Below are 28,000 nucleotides of genomic sequence, written 5' to 3'. Positions count from 1 at the left end.
CTCCCCTGTTGGAGCACACTGACCACCAGGGGGCAGCTCCTGCATTGAGCGTCTTGCCCCCTGGTGGTCAGTGTATGTCATAGCGACTAGTCGTTCCACTGTTCGGTCGATTTGCATATTAGCCTTTTATTATATAGGATATCAATACCTAATCCCACCTACTCATAAATCTGTTAGGAAATAGGGATTCTATCGAACTTTCATTACAAAACAAATCTGAGTAAAGAGAATGCACCTAGCACAGAGTGAATATTCGCCACTATTTCTCTTTTGTCTCCCCATCCCCACAGATCGAGGTCTAACCTCAAGGAGACTGTTTTCTAACACTGCATAAAGTTCTCCCACCTTTATTCATACATAGGTGTTGGAAAAGAAGAACCATATCTAGAATGGAGTCTATAGAAATTAACAGGCAAGTTGTCTGTAATTACGGGATGCCAATGCAGATAGTGAAGTATAGAAGGAGATCAAAGGGGCTTTCCCAAAGCGCCCTAGGCTGAAAATGAAGAGTGCCCCAAGGCAGCATTTCCTCTTCAAGGAAGAGGCAAAGGGAACAATTCCCCAAGGTCCCTAACAATTCGCAGTATGTTCCATTTTGAGTTGTCACTTAAATTCAAATGAAAATTTGTACATTTATGTGCTAAAGAACACCACAATAGTTATCACAAAATTAACATTAATTTTAAACAAAACAAATTAGGTGAAACTTAACTGAACATGTTTTCTCTTTCAGTCTTTGTGGTGGGAACGACGGGCTTTTCCGCTGAAGGATGAAGACACAGAAGCCTTATTATGCCAAGATAAAAAAAATGATCAGATTGAAAGTTCAAGCCTCGCTTTCAGTGGGGAAGTCTTCTGTACCAGCACACCAGAGAACAGCCAAAGTCCCAAAAGGCAGGGAGACGGAATGGAAGAATACAAAACCTATGCTGTAGGACTTACTCATGTTAAAAAAAAATAGGTGACAAGGAACAGGTTAAAAAAAATGATGGAACTGAATGGAAAACAGGAGAAAAAATAAGCCCCTCCAGTCACAATTCCAGAGTAAGAGCATATACTGCATATAGTAATCTTTTATGCTCTCTATGCAACAGGCAAGGTATGTCTCTTTTTCCTTCTTGAACCACAGGAGTATCTAACTAGCTTTTCACTTACAGACAAGTGGCTAGTCATTCGTGTTTATGATACTGATCATAAGCACCAAAAAATTAACTGCTGCAATTTGGTGTCAAATCACATTACTGGCTGAATTTTTAAAAGATTTCACACCCACACATACATATATAGAAACACACACATACCTGTGCAGCAAATGACAGGTCTTCTTTTTTCTATATACATGGTACTGGAATATACAAATGTGTGTACAGAGTATAAATATATACACACACATATGCACTGGCAGATACCACTCCAAAATACATGTATGAATTACCCCATGAAATAAGCTGCAGTATAAATAAAGCAGCACAGGTTTCCAATGATAGTGAACACCCGAAAGTCTTGGCTACGAAGAGGGATTTTAAAAAACATGTTTAAGTAATAGAAGTTATTTATGGAAATTTCTATACCAGGTAACACAATATTATTTTATTTGAAATCAGTGATATCTGTTGAACTAAACACAAGTCACTTTCTATGCACCCCTAACAGAATAGGACAAGCAAAGTAGAGTTAAATATTGGTGTTTTTAAAACTATTACCTCCTTTAAAACTCAAAATAAGCAACACAGGAAAGTTCTGTCAGTATAAAAATATTAATGTATTTCTAGTTAATTTGGTCATTCTTTATTACTCTATTCAAATAAGCATCTATTCTTACTTGTATTCTAGAGTGGAATTAAAACTATCCAAAGGATAATGCTTCAGTATTACCAACACTGGATACTGAAGTGTACATTAAGGAAAATTCCTTTTGAAAATATTACATCATTTTTTTCTATATAAAAGTTGAGGACAATTTATATGAATTGTTTTTTTCTCATGTAAAAAAGGTTATTCAAGTTGTAGTACCCATATAACTGACAATGCTGGCCCAGACTTGGGGGATTTGACACTGTTTTGTTAGGGACTAGAAATTATGCTAGTCCCTTTAAAGAAGAAAAAAATTCAATACTGACAAATTTTTGCTTGTAGTTTTACTGTACATTTATTATTTTTTTTAAGAAAACAAAAGCCAGACAAACCCAAGTTGTCCAGGCATGTAAACTCAAATCTTTCTGTGATGTCTCATTATTATAATCTTCTATGTAAGTTTTTTAATTAAAGTTATTTCTATATGTCTTGTGTTGTCTGATTTGATACAACGCCACCTATACATGGCACAAAACTTTCCTCCTAAGCCAAAATACATGTTAAGAAATACATTTTTACCTTGTAATGTAGAATAAAACCAAGCAAACTCTATTCCATATATGTTCTTATTTTCAATTACAAAAAAAATTCACAGTAGTCTAAAGAAGTTCAATGACACTGGTCCTGTTATTTCTTGCCATATGTATTACATAGCAAGAGTATTTGCAATAATTAAGTGACTGACATATTTGTTGTCAAAATATGATTTGGGACACAATTATAAATATTTAGTTTATGGAATGATTCTGTACCTCGCCATCTCTTAGCCTACCTGGTCTTTCTTGGATTAACAAAATACATATCCTTTAGGGTCAAAATCCATAGTTCTGGGATATCCTCAGCAATCTGGTTCTGCTACAGGGTCAAGTTAGACTGGAAATAAGACAATGTTAAGAAGCTTCCTTTGCCTAATCCACCTCCCAAGGCCTCCAGTTGTAAAAAGAGTACAGACCAGAAATCCTGTGCCCTACTGAGTCCTTTCTGTGCTTGTAGCCTATTGCTGAGCTTCAGTGTCTTCATTTTTAAAAAACGGGGACAAAGATACCTGTCTGCCCACTCACAGGAGTGATTCAAAGATTTAATGAGATTAGCAAAGTACTTTATAACCTACAAAACATAAACTTTATAATGATAGCTACTTTGTACTGAGCATCCTCAATTCTATGCCAGTTCTAGGAATAATGGTGGAAGCTTTACATATGTATCTTTTTTCATCCTCAACACAACCCTGCACAGTTATTATAACTAAATTCAGTGTATAAATCAGTTAATAGAAGCTCAAAGATGTTGGCTGATTTGATTTGCTAAGTCAAATTTGGAAAGGGGAAGAGTAAATTCAATCTTACTTCCAAAAAGAGGCTTTTGTTTCCTTTCTGCTCAGAACTAGCACATTACCTCACATCCTTACAAACGGTTGGTGTGATTAAGGGGAGATGGTGGGGAAATCAATGAATCATCTGCCCTTGCAGCAAAGCTAACAGAACACCTGATAAAATCTATGTATTTTACAACAGACCCAAAACTCCTGGGCTTCAGACATGGTTTTCTTATATCAAATATAAGGTGCAAAGTGAAAAAATAGATGTTTTAGAAGCAAGAAGAATACGGTATGCTATCCCAGCCATAGATTTTTCCTAACTTCTATTCTACTGATAACGCATAGAGACAAACCAAAAATGACAAGGAACAGGAAAGACATAAGAACTTACTTTGCTTTTTGAAAACAGCCAAGACAATAGAAATTTCATTTTAGAAGTGGAGAAAAACATTTTTCATAGTAGCTAATGTGCCTTCCTTAGGCATTAAGACACATTTCTATTTATAACCTTAATACAACCGTATTTTTACTCTTTATAAAAATCAAGTCTCCCAGTAAAAATGGCATTTCACCCCCCTAATCTTTAAATCCCTTCACTAAATTTCTACCTCTTGGGATATTCTGCACAACAGATGTTAGTCACTGGAATGAATTGCTCAGAAAAGCAGCACTGTTGTGATATGAGTTGGTAGTCAATATTCTTGTTCTCCAGTAAAAGCATTTCATGAGCAGAGACACTGGACTCCTTGTGCTTTCATCGATCAAGAGAACGTTTCTGAGCAGCTTCTGAGCAAACATTTCTTAACAGGTTGATCACAGATCTGGGGTCTTCACTCCTCATAATGGCACTGCCAGACACAATCATGTTAGCTCCTGCCTGGAAGAAGTAAACACTTAGTTATGCTTCTAAGAAAGACACAGAAAAGCCTAAAACAGAATTCCTGGACTCAAGTTTCTACCCTTGCATCTGTCAGTCAGCACTTAAACTGTACAAAAGCCACTTGGAGATGAACAGATTGAAGAAAAAAGTTAAAATGCTTAACAAATAAGGCTGTGAAATGGTTTTTAAACCTAAGAAATCACTGACTTTTTAAGTAACAAACTCTAAATAAGCTATACTGCATCTTTGCTAATAATTATCTTTAACCCTCAACTCTATTAAAGTTTTTCCAATATATACCAATATCTCCATAGCTACTAAAAAAACTACCATTTAATTTTGAATTATGTAGATGAATTGGTGGATAGTCTGAAAGGACAATGTTGCTAAAATGTGAAGCTATGTATAAAATACGGCAACATTCAATAATTTCTCATTTTGAGGCTAGAAGGAATGGAAAGTCTCACTTAGGCTTCACTGTAGCCAGAATGGCTTTAAGGTGGCTTAAAGAATCTCAAGGTGTTCTTAAATATAAAAATAAAAATAAAGGAAAGGAAATAATACCCATCAAAATTTAGCTCTGTGCTTCCTAGGATTTGACTTGAGAAGGGAAACCCAATCCATGATGTTTCATTGCCAAAAGAAAGGGGAACCACTGAAGCTGAAGAAGATTTTCCCAATGAGATGCTGTCACTCTATGATACAGTGTACTTACTACAGGTCTAAGAACATTCCTCATAAAAATGAAAAAGTTTCACGTGCTACAATACATCTTTTTATGTCAACAGGAATAGCATAATGGCAAGGAGTAGTTTAGCAGAAAGAATTCCACAGGGAGTCAAAGCATATATGCTCACTGAACATGTGGGCAGCTCCTCTTCCATACTTATCACAGCCCAGCTTTTGACAAGTATTAAGCAGAAAAGTGTGGCATTTTTACAAAAACTAGAAGTGCAGATTAGACAAGGTTGCTTAGTAAGAACAGGCCACTTCAATCACCTGCAGTGCTATAGGAAGGGCTGGCATCCTCTTAATGAAGCTCAGGATCCTAACTCAGCTCAGCTAACTACTCAGAACTCATCCCAGCTCAACACAGAGGGTTAGGGGTATCTAGAGATCAGATCCAGAATTTCAACAAAAACGGCTCTAGTCAGTTCTTACAAGAGACAAATTGGTAATAAAAATACCTAAGTTCTACAGAGTAACCATTTTTTCCCTTTATAAGAAGGTATGCTTTCTTTCTCTATTTGGACAAATGACTAATTCCAAGGCCCTGGAACTTAATGATCTTCTAAAGTCTGGCATTCAGTATATTCTTTTTCAAAAGGGAACTTTCTTCAACATTACTGAGATAACCAAACTTAATATTTAATGATCATGTGATTTTAGAATATTCACTTATTGCTCTTTATTTTCCTATTAGTGCTCCAGTGCACAGATTCAGGCACCATTGAAAAGAAATTAATTAGAAGGTGGCCGGCAGGGCGAGAAGGGCCATGCCCTGGAGCCAACCTCCCGCAGTCCCTCCCTGGCCGGCCAAACCTGGGGTGCAATATAACTCAGGGCATCTGCAGAATAAGGGGGGTCCCTGGCCTGCGGCAATCAGGCCGAAACCAGTTCTCTGACATCCCTCCGAGAGGTCCTGGCATGCAGGAGGGCACTCTGCAAAGTTGCTGGCGTACAGGGTGTGGAACGCAAATGCAAGTGTGCAGTAAACCAGATTCAGGCCAAAAGTGCCCCAGTAACAACATAATCCACGACCGAAGGTGGAATCGCGCAGCCCCGCGAGGAATCAGGCTCCCTCCTCTCTGGTTTCAGGGTGCATCACCCGAGAACCGCCACTGCCAAGTCACTGTAGCTCGGCAGCTCCTGCATTGAGTGTCTTAACCCTGGTGGTCAGTGTGTGTCATAGCAACCAGTTGGACACTTAGCATATTAGCCTTTTATATATAGAGAGTTCTACATTTGAACAAAAATACTTTTCCACCCTAGCTGGCTCAGTGGATAGAGCATTGGCCCATGGACAGAAGGGTCCTGGGTTTGATCCCAGTCAAGGGCATGTACCTTGGTTGCAGGTTCCCCAGCCCTGGTTGGGGTGCAAGCAGGAGGCAACCAATTGATGTGTCTGTCTCACATAAATATTTCTCTCTTTCTCTCCCTCTCCCTCTCCCTCCCACTATCTCTAAAAATCAATGGAAAAATATCCTCAGGTGAGGATTAACAAAAAACACAAAAAAACACAAAAAAACACACAACACACACAAATATTTCCAAGATAGAAAGGTAACTTAGGAAATGTAAAGGAAATCTCTTTGGCCCACAAGACAATGACCTGGACATCACATCTGACAGGAAAATGGTCTAAGTCACAGTTGAGGCACAGTCTCACCTCTGCACATTTATGGATAGTGTCAGGACCTACTCCACCATCGACCTCTATGTCCAAAGACGGGAACTGGGTCCGCAACCAGTGGACCTAGATATACACAAGGAAATAAGTGACTCCTAAAGTAGATATGATGGGGATGGGGACACAACCAAAAAAAAACAAACAAAAAACCTCAAACAGCCAATATCACCCACTAAAATAGGACTCCAAATGTCTCACACAGTAACTTCATAACAATACAAACTGTGACTGGGGAAAACTTCCCTTTAATATACGGAAACAAATTAAGTTTCCCAAAAGCAAGCTTTGTTCTTTTTGGCAAACGGCATTAAATTTGTCATGGCTTTTCAGAGAACATACTTCATGGTAAAAAGACAAAACCCTCAATATTCAATGAAAACTCCCAAAAGCTCTAAAGCAGTGGTTCTTAACCTTCCTAATGCCGCGACCCTTTAATACAGTTCCTCATGTTGTGGTGACCCCCAATTTCACTGTTACAAATTGAACATAATTAAAGCATAGTGATTAATCACAAAAACAGTATGTAATTATATATGTGTTTTCCGATAGTCTTAGGCGACCCCTGTGAAAGGTTCGTTCGACCCCCAAAGGGGTCGCGACCCACAGGTTGAGAATCACTGCTCTAAAGGCTATAGAAATAATGGTTTGGGAAGAAAATTTCAAGATTAAAATGTAGTATCTTTTCTGATTTCCAGACCTAAATCTTTTACAGCATTTATCATAATGTATTAAGTAATCTGTAGGCATTTCCATGTCTCCACCTTCAGAACAGGGCATATACAAGTGATTTAATATATACTTATTGAATGAGCACTCATAAGAGCTTCACCCCAGAATCAAATCCTTCTTTTACCTTTGGCATCATATCTTCCATGAATTTCTGCCCTCCAAACCCAGGTTCCACTGTCATAACCAAGGCCATATCTATTTGATTAGCCCACGGTGCCAAATACTCAACTGTAGTTCCTGGTTTGATGGCAAGACCAACCTGTGACAGAGACAAATGTGCTAAATCACATTAACAATCACTTCCACATTACATTTATTACTGTGGCATATCAGGCCCAGTAGAAATACCTATTCTCAAAAAAGGAGAATACATACATAAAAGGAATGGGTAAATTGTTCGGACTCTATAATTATTTAAAAAGTCAACTAGGCTATTAAATGTAAATGTTTCTAAAAAAGCAGTCATAATCAGAAGAATTATTACACATTATTTTACTTATACAAAAAACAAGTTATACTTAATACACTGGCTTCCCAATGAAGAATAGCTGCCTAAGTCTGGTCTTAGAAATGTAAGAAATGCCTTCCACCAAATCTTCCCAACTCTGAGCGTGAGTAGTATAAAACATTACTGTCATGGCTGACCTCTCACCTTCATCCCATTCTCCCGAATGTCTTTAATTAAAGCCCCTGGGTTCTCAGTAGCCTCGAGATGAAAGGTGTACTGATTAGCTCCTGCTACCGCCATTGGTTTTACCCACTGTTCGGGCCTCGACACCATCATGTGCATGTCTAGAAAGAAAAGACACATCTCCTAAATATTACCGAAAGGAAAATACCTGGCTCATACCACTGAAGCCAACCTGTAGTTTTCCTCATTTTGTATACATACTCTTCTGACATCACAGTAATTTTTAAATAATTACACTTCTGTATAAATAGCCTCCTTTTATCCTGTAGATTAGGTTTTGGTTAAACTCATTCACACACACACAAACACACACATTTTTGTACAATAAGCATCTGTTGCTGTATATGGAAAGTAATGACTAGAAATCAGGTTTATAAAACAAGAAAGCTAAATTAAATGATTCTCTTCACCAATATTTTATTGAGCACTTACTGCACCATTAACTATTTTAAGGCCCTAGGGATAGAGCAAAACGACAAACAAAAATCTGCTGTCATGAGGATTACATTCTTAGCAGGAGAGACAAACCATAAAAAAATTAAGTAAATACAATACACACTAGGATGACAGTTAACAAAGCCAGTGTGGCTGGGGCGTGGAGCAATGGGAGAGTAAATGAGGTCAGAGAGGGACGGGGTGAGGAGACAGTACTAAGCTCTGCAGGCCATTAGGTTTTATTCCAAATGAGATGAGAAAAACACCACTGGATTTTAAGTGAGGATGTGACAAAATCTGCTTAGAAAGCCATGGCAATAAGCCAGGTGAGAAAGGATGACGGTAATAATTGAGGATGTTGGGAAGTGGTGGGATTTTGGGTATGTCCTGAACATAGAGCCAACAGGAGTTGCTCTGGATTCAATTTTGGACAGTGAGAGGAGAGGCAGAATGGTGCAAGGATTGGGGCTGGAGTAACCAGAACAGAACTCCATTAACTGAGAGGCAAAACTGCAGGAGGAAGCATGAATTAGGAGGGGAGAAGGACATGTTAACTAAAAGAAGTCTGACATGCATCCTAATTCTGAAACTTGAATCATATAAATATTATATTAGGTAAAACAGGTCTGACCTTCTTAAACATCTTGACTTGTAACTTAATAGCATTGAATAAGAAGAAGGCAGGTTAAAAGAGGCTAATTCAAGAAATAATCATTGTGAAGAAGAAAACAGTAAATACATACCCCTGTGCAGGATTGATGGTAGTGAGAAGACTTTTGAGTTTTTTGTTTTGCTAAAGGAAGCACATTTCTGACATAGCTTAACTTATTAATATTCCACAAGTCAAGTAAGATTATGAAATGCACTAAGGCTTTGAAAAACTGTCAGGAAGAGTATACCACTTGACTAATGACACAAAGATTCAAGTTTATATTTCTAAACAAAAGGAAGAAAAAATAGAACACATCTTAATAGATAACACAGTTTTTAAAAGACAGACTCTATTTGGTTTCTTATTTCTCTGTATTATAAACAAGGAAAATTCAATCTAGTTTAAAATATCTGGTTTACTCATTCCTTAAGTTACCAGACTGCTACGTCATTCCATTCCTCCCATGCAGTAACACTAGCAGCGCTCACTGGAGACTCTCTAGCACTCAGGGAGTCAGTGGTTCAGTGAATCGGCCTGTAGTTAAACACACTGAGATGAGCAGTTCCCAAATGTTCTATTATCAGGTTCCCTTTACACTCTTAATATTACTGAAGACCCCAAAAAGCACTGCTGGTGTTGATTATATTTACCTGTATTTAATGTATTAGAAATTCAAATTAAGAAAATGTTGACCAGCCACTGTGACTCAATGGTTGAGCTTCGACCTATAAAACCAGGACATCACAGTTCGATTCCCAGTCAGGGCACATGCCTGGGTTGTAGGCTCATGCAGGAGGCAGCCAATGGGTGGTTCTCTCTCATCATTGATGTTTCTGTCTCTCTCTCCCTCTCCTTTCCTCGCTGGAATCAATAAAAAATATATTTTAAAAAAAGGAAAAGAAAGAAAAAGAAAATGTTTATGTCTACTTATCAATTCATTTAAAAATAAGCAATAATAAATTTATGATGTTAATGTAAAAGTGGTGTTATTTTACATTTTGCAAGTCTCTAACATCTGGCTTAACAGAAGACATCTGCATTTTTACATCTGCTCTACATTCACTCTGTTACAATATGTTGTTTTATATGAAGAAAAGTACATAAAAAAGGGAGGTGTACATTAATAGCCTTTTCAGACAAGTGTGGATATTCTATTTCTACACCAAAATTCAGCAAGGGTTACTTTTACAAAGGCTGGCTGAAATGTGGAATCTGTAAACCCTACCAGTGACCTTTTCTACTTTGTTGCACTAAAACCTGTTGGTCTGTCTTATCATTTGAATGGCTCTTTTAAGTATTGGTTCACTGACTTACACAGATCTTCTAAGTAAGATACATTTCATTATATACTATAAAAGAGAGCACATTTATTACATCACAACAGATCTCATCACTACAGAAAAGCTGTTAGTAGTAGGAATTAGTCAAGCTCATAGCAGCAGATACATGTTTATCAAAATTCTAATTTTCACTTGCAAGCTCTAACTTTATCAGGGAGCAACAAAAGCTAATACGGTTTTTTCCTTGAAGTGACAGGCTAACTTAGATAATTTTTTTTAAAATGTCAGTAAAATACCAAGTCTGATAACCACAGTTCAATCTGTCAGTTGTTCTTTCACGTGAAAATGGTGTTCATAACAAAAGCAGACAGTTCAGTCACAACAGAAACAATGGCCTAAGAGGTTTTCCTGGAGAAAACCATCACACTCCAGCATGCAGAGGTGCCTTATATGTACATTCTACTTTGTCACACAAAATATTAAGAAGACATGCAGTCAAGGATCAATATTTACTAAAATTAATAATTTGCACTACCTCATTACAGATACTATGAACACATCACAATGAAGAATGTTAATGACTACTTGTAGAGTTGAATACCACTGCCTTGACTCGAGCTAAGGCAGCAGCAGACTAACTCACCATTGCTTCTGCATCCTCAGAACAAATATGGCAAATAATACTGTAATATAAAGATAGTTTTGATCTCATACACAACTGAAAGGGATTCCCATGGGCCCTCAGACCAAACTTGAAGACCACTGAGCTGGATAATAGCAAAAACAGACTTTTCCCTACCACTTTATTCCTTAAATGGTTTTTCATACCCAATACTAAGATTAGACAATTAAGAACTCTAGCAGTTATACATACAACTTGTGGTTTAGTTCCTAGAATATAGTCACGTGTCAATTATCCAATAGCCAAGATCCAAGAATTAAACAAAACATACTTCTTAATTCAAAAAAAGAAAACATCACAAAATTCAACATTAAAGCAGAGAGAGTCCATTCTTCTTTATTTTAGACCCAATTCTAGAAAGGTTAATTAGTGACTTTATCAGCAAATAAACTAAAACAGGAAGAAAAAGCAGATTGTATGTGGTGGTGGCAGTAGGGTTGGTAAGAGGAGAAGCACTTACAGTAGGACACACAAACAGCAGTGAGAAGTGACACTAGGAGCCCAAATAAAAGGGAGAGAAAAGGGGGGGAAAAAGAATTTTTAAAAATCCAATACACAAAGCTGAAACAGAGGACTCTGTGGCCCTGTATAGGGGGACAAACAAGGCTACTTATTTCATCCACCTCTGATAGTCAGAAGAACAAATTTACATTGGAAAATTCTATTATTTGGAAATTGCAAAATGGCGAACATGCTGATGGAACACTGTTTTCCTCTTGCCACATAAATAGGTGTTAATGTACATTTTCTTTGGTTCACTCAAAGTGGATGGATACTACAGAGAGGCTCTGTCCAACAGCACTTTCTACAATGATGGCCATGTTCCATAGTGGTATTATACAATACAGCAGTCACTAGCCACGTGTGCCGGAGAACTTGCAATATGGTTAATACCACTGAGAAACTTACATACAAGAGATTTGGCAAGTGAGGCACTGCTAGCTTAGTTTAAAAGAGCAGCAACAATATATGGGCTGAATTCATTTTCCATTAGAAGTAACTTCTAGGTTACTGTGTGATCTTATGAACCTTAATTCACAATATCCTACAGCACTGAAGTGGGAACATATATAAGCCCCACTTGCAGAAAGTTCCAATTTGCATGAAATAATTGGCTCCATTTCTAGACCATAAAAATCAATCCATAAATTCACTTAACATTACACTGAGGCCCAATCTTGTTTCTATGCTTAGCTCTAGGAAATCTCTACAATCAAGGAATTTACAGTCTAATAAAAATAACCTCAGATTAAAGGAAGTTCTAAGAAGAATATCCAGAAGCTGATATAACTGGATAAGGGTTACGTTAAGATAGGGTGCTTAGAAAGGCCTCTCTGAGGAAACGAGACATGAGCCAAGGCCAAAAGATGAGGCAGACCTAGACAAGTGAATAGCTTTCCAGGCAAGAAATTAGCAAAAGTCCCAAGGCCCTGAGACAGGCAAGAGTTTGGCTTATTATAGGCAGCCAATGAAGCCCCAGCACAGATAGGGGGAAAAGGGGTTCTAGATGAAACTGAAAGTTGAGAAATTAACCACCTTTTCCTTTACTTGAGCAACACATCCAGCTTCAGATGGCATAACACCCACTTACCAAAGAAAGGGTCCTGGCCTAGCTGCTTTCGGAGGCTTTCTACCACAGGGTGACCAAAGGTGATGTTGGGAACAAAATGCCTACAAGACAAACAAAATCTTACTCTGAAAATATTTTCAATATGTATTCTGATGGGGGTAGAGGGGAATGTCTGTGATTATACTATTTTTCAGTTTAATACTTAACGTCATCAGTATTAAACAATACTAAAATTATCTGGATAATTTTGGATTTACAAAGCAGTATCTCCTTGATATTTGAACAAATCATAATAATGTTAAATAATGATTTAACTCTGTAATTCATAATCCCAGACGGATAGAACTAGAAAGATGACAAAATCAAAACCCAGAAGTTATATGACTTGCCCAAGTCATATACAGTGGAAGCTCATTTCTTGAACTTAATTCATCCTTGAAGGCTGTTTGAAAACGGAGTCATTTTTTCCCATTAGAAATAATGCAAATTGAATTAATCCATTCCAGACCCCAAATGATTCCGTTTCAACCTTTCTTATATACAGTACCTGTCTATTGTACTGTTTAACCTATAAATCAGCGGTTCTCAACCTGTGGGTCGCGAACAATGAAATTACATTACGATTCATAACAGTAGCAAAATTACAGTTATGAAGTAGCAACGAAAATAATTTTATGGTTGGGGGTCACCACAACATGAGGAACTGTATTAAAGGGTCCCGGCATTAGGAAGGTTGAGAATGACTGCAAACACTTTAAAAACAAAAAGGACATTAAATGTAAATGAAAATTTAACAAAAAGGAAAGAAAATATACAGTAAAAAAAAATGAAAATTTAGCAATAATTATAAGCAGCAACAAAAGCAAAAACAAAACAAAACAAAAAAAACACACGAAAATATTCACAGCATAATATCCTGAGGTTTTAACACTGGTAAACTGACTCATAGTTGCCCATTCTTTCCTTTATTTGTCACCTGAGATGCATGACTGATCATACAGGTATCAGCATGAAAGGGTTGTCAGGTGGAGCAGTAAATTGTTCCAGATGGGAAATGTTCAAGAAAAAGTCCCTCTGTACTAGTTAGAAAGTTCTGGACTGTAATATGGATCTTTCATATCCTAGTTATAGGCTGATTGAGGCTACTTTTAATCCTATACCACAGGGCACTAAATGACAGTTTATTTAAACTTTCAGCCTTATGAAATAAACGTGTTATATGAAAAACATAGAATAAATAACTTCCTTAAGTCAATCAATTAATTATTTGTGGGGCAAGAGTCAAAGCAAGTTTTCCAAGTATCAGACCCAAAGAACTTAACCATCCTCCTACTCCTGTTAGTCCTCGAGTTCTATTAAGCACCATGCTGGTTGCTTTAGAGTACTGTATTTTATAAAAAAAATACATGTAAGAGTCCCTGCCTAGCCCAGAAAATGCTACAATCTCATTGGCAAGAGATGCCTAATAAATCACCAGAATTCATGACCTACTGTTATTGGATAGTTGATAGGAAGCCAATGCAGACAACCAAGGACCACATTTCCCAACTCCCTTTATATCCAGTTGGCCCATATGACTAGTCTTCACCAGTGGGACTGTGAGCTTAAGTTATGTGTCACTGCAGAGCCCAATAGGTTAAATAGTATTCCTTTTCTGTGCTCATTTTACCCTTCTGCCAATAAAGAAGCCCTTAAGGAATAAAAAAGCCACAGGATAAACAGTCTATGGCCGACCCTTGGAACAGACTGTCCAATCTCAGTGGGAAGGTGGGGGTGGGTGGGGAGAGATCAATCAAAGAACTTGTATCCATATATACATAATCCATGGACAGACAAGAGGGTGAATGAAGGCCTGGAGCGGGGAGCAGGGGTGGCCTAAAAGGAGGCAATGTGGGAAGAAAGGGGACATATGTAACACTTTCAACAATAAAGATTAAAAAAACGTCTATGCCACTGAACTTTATCAGGGAAGGACATTCACACTGAATTGTTACATGAATGAGAAATAAACTTGATAATGTGAAGCCACTGGAATATAGGCTTTATTTGTTAAAAGTAATAGGTATTACCCTATATGAGGATTGCAAGAAAAGCTAAACAATAACAAGTAGACAAATAGGAGGTAAAACCGGTTCCAGAGGCAAGGAGTATAGCATTTTACAAGAGGGGGGAAGATCATGAGATTTACAGAACAGAATTTTAAAGGTGGAAAAATAAATGAAGCAAAGGCAGAAATAAACAAGTTATGCTCAAAGAAGGAGGAAGATGGTGTTTACCAGATTGGTTAGTGTGAAAAAGGCAAAAAACCGACTGTGTCACAGTAAGGGTATTCACATATTCATATCCTGCTGTGAATATGAAATGAGGTTTTAAAAAAAAAAGCAAATAAAAAATAAGATGCAAATAATAAAATAGGAAGGGACTGGGGACTAAATTGGAAGAAGGGAGGTAATAGGTGTTGGCAAATGACAAGGAACAATAACAGAAACAAAAACAGGTAAAGGATTTGTTAACTGGTAATATGGGGGTGTGGTGGAGAGAATACACCATGGTTAACATTTTCAGTTTAGATGATCAGCTGATGAGTGTTAAACTGAGATTTTAACAGTTTAAACTTGTATGGACCAGGCACCATTCTAAGCACTTTCCATGTGTTAACTCATTAAAACTTACAAGTCTATGAGGTAGATACTACATTATCTGTATTTTATTGATGAGGAAAAGAGGCCGAAGGTCATACAACCAGGTAGTGCTGGAGGCAAGCGTTAAAGGCAGGCAACCTGGCTCCAAAGTTCATGCTCTTTACAGTCTCACCTGCCCCTCCACCAACAAACTAATAACGAACAGAAAAAGCAAATCCAGGTGAGGAAAGTTAAGAGGGAGAGGTGAGGGTTCAGGACACATCTGAGAGGGGCTGGTGAGATGGGTGGGTACAGACACATTCACTCACACTCCTTGGTCCTTGGTGGTTGGGGTTTTAGCATTTAGGAAGTCATCTAACATTTGCCTAAGAGCAACAATTGCTAGGGTTATGCCTAAGAGGTTTATTATGTTTACTTACAACTTGGAAGTAAGGGTCAGAGAAGGAGGCAGTGAGGCTTAATGAATATTATACAACTCTGGAATTGAAAGATTAGTATTTCGTTCACTGTCTGGCCTTGGAAATACAGGCATACCTTGTTTTATTGCACCTCAGAGGTGTGTTTTTTGTTGGTGGTGTTTTTACACAAACTGAAGGGGAGACCCCCACCAGTAAAAAGATAATGAGAACTCACTTTATTGCAATCCTCACTTTATTACAGTGGTCTGGAATGGAACTCAATATCTCCGAGGTATGCCTGTACATTTGTTGTCTCAAATTTAGGTTTCATTTATCATGAAAATAAGCATCACCACATCTTGAGAAAATATGAGAATGAAACAAATATACTTTTACTTCATTGAGAAACAGAAGCAGACTGTATAAAACTACTGACCCCCAAATTATATGACAAATTGTACTACTGAAGATCAATTAAATGCACCACGTTCACCAAGTACACTGGGAAAACAAAAATGCACCAATACCCTAAGAAACCAAAGGCTTATAGCTAAACCATAACAAAAAAGGCTACAAATGCAAACATGAATTCAGGGTGACCAAAAATTTGCTTGACAACAGTAACCAGGTGAACTTACAACAAAAGGATTTATAGGCTCTACTCCAAGCCTACTGACACCAAAGAGGGGCTGGGAGTCTGAATTCTTAAGTGCACAGGGAGCTCTTATCAGACCAGCTTGGAAAACACTAAAATATTTCACTCTAATGAAGAAAATTTTATCAAGGAAGTCTGCTTCATTATTACATTATGGTCATTTTTTTCCTTGAGGGTACTTTTGGGAGTAAAGTCTGCAAAAAATAAAATTCAATAAAAAAGTCTTTCCCCCCAGAAAACTACTGAAATTAAACTATAATTATTTACTGTAACACAGGAATACAATTATTTTAGCTCATCATGTTCCATCAACCCTAAGCTTTGTTTACAATGGTCATGCAATATATTTTAGACATATCAAACCTTTACCAGAACTCTCAAAAAAGCAAAGATGATAAGAGACAGACTAACTTTGATATAAAATGTCAAAGACTAACCAGAAAACAATTCCTGTGAACCAGGACTCACAAACTCATATGCTTACAAGGACTAGCAGGTAACATGGAGAAGCAAAACAGTGAATAAAGAACACCTGGCCTGGCTAATGGTGGCTGCCATTCATCTCCAACCTATCGGGGCCTTGTGAGACTGGACCAGTACTGGCAAACCTTTGGATGCTTTTCAAAAGTCAGATTTTTAGTATTAATATGAAACCTCCCCAATTTTAAATTCTGGTAATTAACTTAGAAATTGCTTATTTGCAACCTAGCTGGTTTGGCTCAGTGGATAGAGCATCGGCCTGCAGACCAAAGGGACCTGGGTTCGAATCCAGTCAAGGACATGTACCTTGGTTGCAGGCTCCTCCCTGGCCTGGGCCCTGGTTGGGGTGCATGCAGGAGGCAACCAATCCATGTGTTTCTCTCACATCGATGTTTCTGTCTTTCCCTCTCTCTAAGACAGCGGTTCTCAACCTGTGGGTCGCGACCCCTTTGGGGGGTCAAATGACCCTTTCACAGGGGTCACCTAAGACCATCGAAACACACATATAATTACATATTGTTTTTGTGATTAATCACTATGCTTTAATTATGTTCAATTTGTAACAATGAAATTGGGGGTCACCACAACATGAGGAACTGTATTAAAGGGTCAAGGCATTAGGAAGGTTGAGAACCACTGCTCTAAGAGATCAATGGGAAAGTATCCTCAAATGAGGATTAACAAAAAAGAAAAAAAAGAAAAGAAATGGCTTATTTGCTCTGTTTCCACACGTAGGACCAACACATTTCCAGTTACCATCCTGTCATGATGAATTTATATGTGTTCTAACTTTCTTTTCCTCTTGTCCTTTATTTCAAATATCTAACCATACCAGTGCCCCACCTCCCACCAGGTTTCCAGAACTTGTTTCTGACTTTCAAGATGAAGACATTCAGTTTAATCAGAAGAGAAATGGAGTTAGTGGGAGAGTGGGGGGGGGGGGGGGGGGGGGGGGCGGGAGAAGAACAAACACACCCAAACTCAGTGTAATGTTGGAGAATTTCAAAGGGAGACAGGAGAGAAAAGCATGGAAACAGTACCTGGAAGGAAGGAAACTGTGGTTGGCCACGTGGGGAAAGGAGTCCACCAGCACCCCCACCCCCACCTTTTCATGCCCCTGGCCTAGGGGACACTGCAGCTCAGCCTGGCTTTACCTCTTCTGGTGGGAAGGTCAGGGAGGCGCTGAACCTGCTTAAACTGGTCTCCTCCTTTGTAATAGGGTAACAGGAATAACAGCTGTTAGCTCAAAAAGGGGTGAAGCTTAAAAGGGGAAGGTTTTTAAGTGGTGTGTGCAGAATTTAGTTCTTTCATACTAACATGTATCTTGCGGGGGGGGGGGGGGGGGGGGAGAAGGGTCAATAAAAAACAAATACTTTTATCTTCATCTTGGGATTATGATACAGCCTTTCATTTATTGGATCAACTATAACTAAGCTTGTTATGGTGCTTTACCCGCAACGAATAGAGTTGAACCAGAAAGACAGATTCTGTTATCAGGGAGCTTACAGTGTAGCAGGAGAGATGAAATGGGAACAAAAGTAGTGTATAAATTATCAGTTGCTCTGTAAGGACAGAGAACGTCTTAGCCATCCTCTGCAAGCCCACAACCCACAGAAGGCATGTATTTCTGAGACAACTTTGCCTGCTCCCCATCCTGGCTCCACTGTTTCCTAGCTAGGACACCCCTGAGAGTGACTTGATCTCTTTGCATTTGATTCCTCACTGTCAAAAGCTGGTGCTGACGACAGCACCCACCTCTTAAAAGTGGTGTGAGTGCCCTAGCCGGTTTGGCTCAGTGGATAGAGCATCAGCCTGCGGACTGAAGGGTTCCAGGTTCGATTCCCATCAAGGGCATGTACCTTGGTTGTGGGCACATCCCCAGTAGGGGGTGTGCAAGAGACAGCTGATCGATGTTTCTAACTCTCTATCCCCTTTCCCTTCCTCTCTGTAAAAAAATCAATAAAATATATATTAAAAAAAAAGTGGCATGAGTTAATTCCAAAAAGCACCACCGGGACAGAAATAGCTAAGAGCTATTGTTATCATTAATATTCCCAGTTTTGGTGAGCACGACTTATGCAAAGCCAAACTGTTCTCTGTGTCTGATAGGCTGCCTACACATGCATGCAGCCTGTTCCATCCTGAAACCTTGGGTGTCTCTGACACAAAAGCCTAGCTACACGCCGTTCAGTATATCACCAGTGAAAGTTCAGGGCTTTCGAGGAAAGCTGTCCAAAAAAAAAAAAAAAAAAAAGGACAGAAGTGAATGACATACGATAGCAAACTAAAAATCAAGCTTTTGTGAGAGGTGATATTTACTAATCTTCTTACACTCTGAGCCTGGAGTTCCCGGGGTACTCGAAGGTCAAGATTTTGCCATTCTCAGGTGGTCAAACCAGGAAGGTAGAAAGGAAAGAGAAGCCACGGATTTAACCACGCAAAGGAAGACAAAACTCTTATAAGAGGAGCGACGTAAACACAGAAGTAACGGGTCCTCTTTCGTCAACAACACAACTTGCAAACGTGCATGGGGGCACGCAGGGCCTTTACCCACAGGGAATACATGCGTCCCGACCCCGGGCCTCGGGAAGGCGGTTGGGACCGCCCGGCCGGTCATCCGCGGGGCGAACCCCAGGAGAGAGATCCGAGCTGCAACCAGACAGCGTCTCGCCGCCTCGTCCAGGTTTGTTCCTCATTTTATTCTCAAATTAAGAAACCAGCACCATCCTGGCTGCCAACAGTACCAGGTGCTGTAATCGCCGTGCTTAAAAAAGACAAAAACAAAAACAAAACCAAAAAACCCAACAACAACAACAAAAAACGGGCTCCCCGGAGAGCAGGGTCCCTGGAAACAGACAGCAAAGTCACGACTGGAACCACGATCCAACCAACCACCACGAATCTACGACAGGCCGGGCGCCGTGAACTTGAACCCGCGCCGCCGCCTCGTTCCATCTTCTCCCCAAGATGACGACTAAGCGGCAGGTCCGACTCCGACTCGCACTTTTTCACGCAGCGACACCAGCTCCACCAGGTGCGAGGGCGCGTCCGGGGACCCCGGGCGGCAGCACTCGGGCCCTCGCTCCGGGTGCCCGGGTGTGGAGCCCCCGGCGTGGCCACCAACCCCCCACATGATATGAACTTGGGCAAGTCATGCCTACCCCTCGGGCCTCCGTTTCCCTCACCGAACCTGAGAGGGGCGTCCTGGAGGTGGAGGTCGCTTCCGGGTGCGGAGGGCCAGACGACCACTCGTAGCAGCGGGAGCGGGGCGGAGAGACGCGGACGCCGCCTCAGCTCCGCTCCGCTCCCCGCAGGGCCGGGGCCCCCAGCCCGCTCGGAGCGAGGCGCTCCGCGGTACGGGGACGCCGCGCACCCAACAGGCTCTCCACCCAGGCGCGCCCATCCCTCCCGCCCGCGCGGCCCCCCGGGCCCGAGCCCCGCGGAGTTACCCGTCCATTACATCCAGGTGCAGGTAGTCGGCCCCGGAGTCCAGCATGCGGAGGCACTCGGCGCCCAAGTTGGCCAGGTCGCTGTTGAGGATGGACGGCCCAACCTTGCAGCCCGACGCCATGGTGCTGGTTCCCCAGAGCAAGTTACCTCGCGAGTCCCGGGCCAGGCGAAGGCGCCGCTCCGATTGGCTGCTCCGTTCTGACCCGGCCTCTTCCCCTCAGAGTCTTCCGGACTCCGCCGGAAGCAGCGGCCGTGGGAGGAGGAAGTCCCGCCTTCCGGCTGGGGGCGGGGCCTCGTGCCTCGTATTAAGGCCCCTGCCTCTGACCTTCGTTTTTTAAGACCGGCTTTAGTCCTCTGAGAACTCGAGTTTCTTCGCCTTTTAACACGTTACCTTCCTATAGTTTCTTTTCCTCCTCGCTTTACTATCCGTTTCTCCATCATTTGTGTGCCTTTCCTTTCCATCCCCTGTCACCCTTCAAAAACACAAAGCAGAAACCACTTCTTCCTTATTTCTCTCTCCGTGAACTGGTCCTAAAAGCTGAAGGAGTCAGATTTGGGGCGGGATCATAGCTCTGTCAGACACTAGCTGGGTGAGGTAACCCCAAATTGATGTTAGACTATAATAAGGATTAAAAAGCATGTATTTGAGCAAAAGCTATAGGAGACAGGGACCCAGGTATAAAACCTGAACTGTGCTCCCCTGAGACAAAGGGGAGGCTGCCTTATATAAGTAAAGTCTCTGCCCAAGTTTTCAATTAGGTCCATTTTATGTAAACGAGGTACCCCAAATCCTACACATCTGATTGGTCTGAATCGTGGATCCCTGATTGGTCAGCATTATACATGCTGATTGGTCGTTATGGGGCAGTTCTGCTCTGCCTGGGCTGGTCTTAGTCCATTGGTGGGAAAATGAAACCTCTTATGATAGTTGGCTCCGTGAGAGTAAATGAGCAGGAAGCTTAGAATTCCGCTGTGGTTCTTCCTGGTACAGAGTAGATGAGAACCCCTTGTCAGCAAATGGCCACATGGCTCTTATTATTTGACTGAGTTATTCACTGAGCATAATATCCTCTCTAAGTCCATCCAGGGTATTGCAAATACCATGTGATCTCACTTATATGTGGAATCTAAAGAACAAGCGAAATGAACAAACAACATTGAAACAGACTCATAGACACAGAGAGTGGACTGGTGGTTGCCAGAGGGGAAGAGGTTGGGGGACTGGGTGAAGGCATTAGAAGTACAAATTGGTAGTTGCAAAATAGTCACAGGGATGTAAAGTATCGCACAGGAAATAGAGTCAATAATATTGCAATAACTATGTATGGTGCCAGGTGGGTACTCTAAATATTGGGGAGAACAGTTTGTACAGTATAGGACTGACTCTAGCCACTATGCTGTTCACCTGAAACCAACACAAAGTAATATTGAAAGTAAACTGTAACTGGAAAATAAAAATAAAATGCAAAATCTGGGCCCTCAGTTGACTGACCATGGGGAGTCCATCTCAGCAGATAAATTTCTTCTAGGGATTCACATCAAATAAATCTTTCTTCTCTGAGTCCACAATGACCTGGAAAGTCACTTCTCTCTGCTTCATTGTTTTCTCATCTGTTAAGATGGTGTCCAGTGTTGTAAGGATTAAATAAGGAAATCCTGGTGATGTGCCCAGCACATTATGCCTGGTGCCCAGAACAAAATAATGGTGGTTATTATTACTACTCTCCTTCTCTGCTTTTTGTCCTCATTCCTCTGATCTTCTTGTTTTTTCCCTCTCAGGAATGTTCATTGACAGATTATAATCCATTTATTTACTGTTCAGACACAATTGAAGAGATATAAGAGTGTTTATTTTTCTGCCAAATGTGTCTAGAGTCTTTGGGTCAGGAAAAGACAGGAAATATCAACCATGTGAGGAAAAAAATGAATTTAGCAAGAACATACCTTGGAGGGTAAGGATAGGGCACTATGTACTCTGTATAAAAGGCAGACTAGTAGTTACTTGAACCCCATGATGGTTCTGGCTACATTCAGAGGACAACCAGGTCCTTAACATTCCTCCTGGGAAATCTACCAGTCATTCCAGGTCATAACCTGGGCAAAGAAGTCAAGCTGGGGTGTCTGTCTCCCAATATGCTCATTCTGCTTTACTTTTGAAAGTTAGGGTAGAATATATGAGTAGAAGGGAGCACAGTTGGGATTGAGGAGGAATTGGATGTGTCTAATTGAAGGGTGACCTCAGGCCAGGTAGGGGATTGAGGAGAGACATCAAGGCACACAGCAGGGCTCCAAAAGGAATACTTTCCTGAATGACTTAAACTATTCCCTATGTTAAGAAATGAGAAATGAAACAATCAGTCCTCTTAAGTGTTTTGAGAATTATTTTATTATATATGTGCATACTCAAACACAGAAGTCTTAATATCTTTCATAAATATCTTTCATAAACATTTCAGTATTAATTCATAGGCATTTTTCCATGCTCTTTGGTCATCCAGTATTTATAACAGACTTCTTAAGTCATCTGAGGGAAGTTGGCTGTGTAATCATTTGTTTTTTACCTACAAAATGGCTAATGAAGGATTTTTATCCTTCAGTCACAGTGACTATTGAAATATATTATGGAGGTACATTGATCTGTAATGCTAAATGGTCCTAAAACAATATAAATAAATTTGCCTTAAGCTTTTCCAAATACATTCTACTCTTAACTTGTCTTTATTGTCCTGAGTGTCAAACCAAACTCTGTTTCTGAATTGCTGCAGTTGAGGCCCACTAAAGTAAATGAGGAAGTGGACTTTCTACTCACTGCCAAGGACAAGCCATGGCATGGGCAGTGTGCAGTCACATGCAACAGCATGGCTTGGTGTGACAGCAGCAAATTCCAGACTTGAGGAAGGGTATTTGTGTTTTAGACTATAATTCTATTTCTGACCCTTTCTTTCCTGTAGGTCCCTATACACACCCTATTCTCATCTAAGATACTGTTGAAGTTGGGCAGCTGAGTGGATAATATTCTTCATTGACTAAAGGGACAGTTACTAAAGAAGGGAGCTGTCACACTGCCTTAGGTACTCTTGGAGGCCTGAAATAGCAAACCAGTTACTTTCAGCCTATTCAACAAGCTCTATCCAGACCCCCAAATACCAGAGATTGTTTTCCCAGCACTGCCATGCCCAAGCCCAATTATGCTTTTTGACACTAGTTCCCAGTGCATTGTCCCAATGTACTCAACAATTCAGTTTCCTTCTATTGGAAAAAAAATCAAATAACGCATCTAATAGAATTATAGAAAGCAGCAAATACTGGAAAAATGAGAATAAAATGTTTTTCTATAGAAAATGCTGTACCCAGGATTGAACTGCTTTAATTGAAACTGAGTACTATAAATCTACACCCACTATTAGGGATGATACGTGTTTATTCCAATTTCTCTCAAAAGTTAATTTCTGAAAAAGCAACCTCTCAGTTGAGTCCAATTTTTTACACATGGGATGTAAGTGCCTGTTTTAATTTTCCTCTGAACAAAATGAATATCATTAAGCATCATAGCTTAAGAAATGATATAGTATTACCAATACTGTATTTATCATATATAATTATTTTTAGTCATATACTCAATAATTTGAACATTGCAAAAATTTGTTAAATATCTTAAACATTTCTCTAATCTCCCACTACTATTTTTTTTTAAATAGCTATTCCTTCAAACTCCAGGTAACAGTATTCCTGAGAATACATCTTGTGACAATCTTATGCACATATATTTAGATACTTTATCAATTGCACATGAACATTCAATAAATTACATTCAACACATTTAAGGGCACCTGAAATGGAACAGATGCATACATACATCTGCAAAATCTCAGTAATCCCAGTATGAAAACATTCCCACCCTCCAAGGCCCTGCTTCTCAGAGTGGTGGCTTTTTTTTGCAAGATACAACAATACTTAGCTTATTGGAAAAGTTTCCAACAGCCATCTATAACCCTAGAGTGAAGGAGTCAGGCTAAAAGGCAGACGGGTCAGCATAAATATGTTCAATACTTTTTACATATAAAGGTATTCTTAGCAGATATTTAACAATCTTCTTTGACCCCTTTACTTTTTAAATATGTTATACAATTACACATAGAGAATTTGAATCAAGAATCAAGTAACTGGAACAAAACACAGACAGATATAGAGACTCATATAGCTCAGACACATGTAATTACCAAACATAAGGCCTCTAACACTAATTGAGCAGCATAGTTTTTAACAGGCAAAATACATCAGCTTAGAAAGAGTTATAAACCCACCTACATTATATTTCTGCATAATTCAGTGTTAAGTGTCTATATTCTGAAAATATTTTAAAACAGAAAAGAAGCCTCTGCTTTCTGAAGCTCTATTTTCTGAAGCTTTAAATTGGAAATTTTTAGTTTTGTCCATTATTGTCTTTAACTCACAGATACCTTTCATTCTCATAGTAAATTGGACCAAAACCCCAAATTATATTTGAAAGTACAAACCACAGTGTAAACAATGCCTATTTAATAAAGGATTCTAACAGAAAAATAATTTTCCTTGTGATTTGGGTGGGTTTAATAGGTCTCCTCTATATATACATATACTTACATGGTCAACATAGTCAAAGTTTAAGCATATAGAATGTGTTATGAATTCATTGCAATAATAAATATCTGTATTTAACTTCAACTGGAGGACTAGAAAACACACCCACTCACTCACACACACACCACCATACCAATTTAGGTAAATATATGAGTTTTTATATAATTAGTAGTTCTGTAATAGTTTTCTAATGTAAACTGTTACATTTCTGAAATTCAATTTTGAACTGTATTATACCTAGCCCTACTACAGCATCAATAGCATACTAGATATGGCCTCACAAGCCTTTTAAATTTTATACTTTACTTGAGTAACTGAACTTCAAGTTAAAATAAATTCATAAGCTGACTTTGTCCATGAAGCGATTGCTCAATTTATATTTTTTTCCTCATAAACTTAAATGTCTAAAGGATGATAAGAATATTGTTAACATTGGGAAGCTATTTTAGTGAACCTATTCTAACAATAACTTTAATATCTGAAAATATGACCCCGAGGGTAGGCACTACTATAAGGAAACTAATCACATTTTGCAGTATTTCCTAATATTGGCAAGATGTAGTTAGGGCTAGAAGTAGGAATACCATCTTTTTCTAACTATTATAGTTATATTTCATTTTTATTATAGTATGGGTTGTTTAGGTTCTTCTTAATTCAGAATTACATTTGATAATTTCTAGAGTATTCTCTCTACAGTGATTGATTATGAACGGAATGACCTTAATGGCATTAGTATTCTGATTTACAACATGCAATAAAAATGACGGTTGAAAAGCAAATATTGAAAAGTCCACAGCTCTAAAAATAATATGTTTTCCTTCTTCTACACGGCTGCATTGTTGATCAAAACAAAAATATCTGTGGGCTTATTTATTATTTAGTTTCCCCCAAACTAATATTTTCATTATTTGTTATTTTTATGTAAATTGCTACTTGTACAACCACCTGGTTTAATATTTTTGAAACTATAAAAATAAACATTTGCATGAGATGTATAATGTGAATAACCTCAAATGCATTCTCTTTTAGAATATATTATTTGTTAATATTTCTAGCTAAGCAGCTCTGTAATAGTACGTTTTTAACTGCTCAAGCCTTCTTGAATCACAATGTGCAAAAGGCTCTTCCCCCTTATTACTCCCTGGTCTTTATGGTCTTCATACAATTAACTAATCTTAGCCATTGTTTTTTAAAAGATGTTTATGAAACAATATGTGCACTGGCAGTAAAATCTACTGAGATTTGTGTCACCTATTGGATATAAAGTGCTGTGTTTTCATCTTTTTTTTTTCCAAGCAAAAGTATTCAACTTTTAGCTAAGTGATCCCTCCCTCATCTTGTCTACACCTGCAACTCGGACAAGATACAGAACTAAACATGCGACTCATCCAGGTCTACACCAGCCTCCCCCAGCTCCGTGGGAGTGAAAGTGAACTGGCTGGACAGCAGGGGGTTCTCCATGCCGTTTTCTTCGCTGATGTGAAGGACAGTGTCTCCGTGCTGCAGGAGGATGGACGTCTCAAGACCTGTGAAGTCATCAGGGTCTGAGATTTGAGTAGAGAGGGGGCTGTGTGCCGCAGCACCTTGTACTTCTGGGTCCTCCTTCTTTTCTCCTTCTTCAGCTCGGAGGGTCTCACTCTATGATCAAACAGACCATAATGTCAGGGGAAAGTAGAATGGGTGCCAGGGAAGAGTATACAAAATGTTGTCCAGCTTTAACTGGACAGGATTTCCAAGGCTCGTCTCATTTCTATTGTGAGCTTTTCTGGAGGCCCTCCAACTTTCTAAGCCTTGGTTTTCTAACCTGGTGCATGAGCACAATTTTTGCTCTGCTAACCGCTTTCACTGTGAGGATAAATGAGCTCACGCTGTTACAATACTTTTTAACCATTAAAGACTACACAAATGTATATAGTAATATTGCCCCTTTGCTTTCTTCAAGTACATGAGAAGGAAGTTGGACCTGTGGGAATTCATTTATAAAAATCAAAAGAAGAAAAAATATCATAACAATGAGGGGAAAGATCAAAACAAGAAGTTCCTCTCATCTTACAGGATGCAGAAGGCTCTCTATTTAGGCTGCATCTAAATTGGTAACTTTTAAAAAACAGAACTATCTTTAAACTATGAATCATATATGGATTTCAATGGATATTTTAGCTGTGCAATATTTTCCCTGAGGTTTCTCATAATAAAGGATACCAAGACTTCTCCTATTGCTTCTTAAGTAAATGTATTCCTGGCCATATACTTTATATGGCCTTCTTTTTCATGATGATAGGACCATCATCTGTCTGGCTAACAGAACGTTACAGGTCTAGATTTAAATGTTATGCAATAAATTTGCATATCCAAGTGGTTCCTAGACATAAGTATGCAGGGAGCAAGCCTTGCCTGTTTCTCTAGCACCCTCACCTGCTTGGGAGACAGTCTATGAAGATCAGCAACAACAATGGCCGGGGAAGATGTGAGGACTGGTTTGTCCGTTCCTTCTGGCTTCCCAGATGGGGCTGGGCTGCAGCCTTGAGGCTGGACTGTGGCAGGAAGTGTGTCTGTTGGGGCACCTGCTAGCTCTGGCTGAGCCGGCTGAGCCTCAATGAAGGTCACAGATCGTTTCTGATCCACTGCAAGTGAGAGGTAAAGCAGTAAATGCAGGGGAAATATGTAGTCATTGCTTAATAACTGGTATCTCCTGGCTTTTCTTAATAAAGATGTTGTTGGTTTATTAATAAGTCAAAGCATACTTGACTATTATGTATATATTTTTATTTCATCTTCTTATAAAAAGTAGGATTTGGGTAGAAAAATCATCTATAATAATAAAAGCGTAATATGCTAATTAGACCAGATGACCTTTCGGACGAAGCTGGGGCTGTGAGGGAAGCCTGGGTCCTGGGTGCCTGTTGGTGGCCAGAGGGAAGCCCGGGTCCTGGGTGCCTGTTGGTGGCCAGAGGGAAGCCCGGGTCCTGGGTGCCTGTTGGTGGCCAGAGGGAAGCCCGGGTTCTGGGTGCCAGAGGGAAGCTGGTGCCAGCAGCTGGGGGAAGAAAGGCCTACTCTTGCATGAATTTCATGCATCGGGCCTCTAGTTTTTACATAAATGGCCCAAGAACAAGATTTGCATAGAGCATTAGGTGAACTTGGTCCATATAATAACTGCCAACAGGATTTTAAAGTCCCCATTATCTACCATGTCTTTGTCTTCAGTAAGACGTATAACAAACTCAGTCCCTGGCTTGGGTAAAGAAAACACAACC

The 28,000-nt window shown here is 39.6% G+C and overlaps 3 protein-coding genes across 11 annotated transcripts in view; 1 reads left to right on the top strand and 2 right to left on the bottom strand.

Annotated features, from left to right (window-relative positions):
* Positions 1-2,282, top strand: part of KANSL1L (KAT8 regulatory NSL complex subunit 1 like) — a 96,044-nt gene extending 93,762 nt beyond the window's left edge. For all 3 annotated transcript variants that reach the window (XM_070422042.1, XM_070422040.1, XM_070422041.1), the window contains one exon: positions 734-2,282. In XM_070422042.1, coding sequence (XP_070278143.1) covers positions 734-961 — 228 coding nt within the window. In that variant the 3' untranslated portion in view covers positions 962-2,282. The remainder of the gene's footprint in view (positions 1-733) is intronic.
* RPE (ribulose-5-phosphate-3-epimerase) lies at positions 2,124-20,282 on the bottom strand. 3 transcript variants are annotated; one of them, XM_070422043.1, is made up of 6 exons: positions 20,126-20,282; positions 12,523-12,602; positions 7,844-7,983; positions 7,316-7,450; positions 6,442-6,528; positions 2,124-4,049 (listed from the first exon to the last, which is right to left on the bottom strand). In XM_070422043.1, the coding sequence occupies exons 1-6, from the start codon at positions 20,245-20,247 to the stop codon at positions 3,927-3,929; spliced, it is 687 nt and encodes a 228-aa protein (XP_070278144.1). In that variant the 5' UTR covers positions 20,248-20,282; the 3' UTR covers positions 2,124-3,926. The 3 variants fall into 3 exon arrangements, with proteins under 3 accessions (XP_070278144.1, XP_070278145.1, XP_070278146.1); XM_070422044.1 differs by having other exon boundaries at positions 20,137-20,206; XM_070422045.1 differs by lacking the exon at positions 12,523-12,602 and having other exon boundaries at positions 20,137-20,213.
* A 3,425-nt stretch (positions 20,283-23,707) lies between these two features.
* UNC80 (unc-80 homolog, NALCN channel complex subunit) overlaps positions 23,708-28,000 on the bottom strand; it is a 173,137-nt gene continuing 168,844 nt past the window's right edge. For all 5 annotated transcript variants that reach the window (XM_070422035.1, XM_070422038.1, XM_070422036.1 and 2 more), the window contains 2 exons: positions 27,162-27,370; positions 23,708-26,384 (listed from right to left, as the gene is read on the bottom strand). In XM_070422035.1, coding sequence (XP_070278136.1) covers positions 26,118-26,384; positions 27,162-27,370 — 476 coding nt within the window. In that variant the 3' untranslated portion in view covers positions 23,708-26,117. The remainder of the gene's footprint in view (positions 26,385-27,161; positions 27,371-28,000) is intronic.

The sequence above is a fragment of the Myotis yumanensis genome, unplaced genomic scaffold (assembly GCF_028538775.1).
Source record: "Myotis yumanensis isolate MYYU_CA2020_CCGP unplaced genomic scaffold, mMyoYum1.0.hap1 SCAF_8, whole genome shotgun sequence".
Classification (NCBI taxonomy): Eukaryota; Metazoa; Chordata; class Mammalia; order Chiroptera; family Vespertilionidae; genus Myotis; species Myotis yumanensis.
The sequence above is the reverse complement of the archived record's forward strand: the minus strand, read 5'-3'. Positions and strand labels throughout refer to the sequence as shown.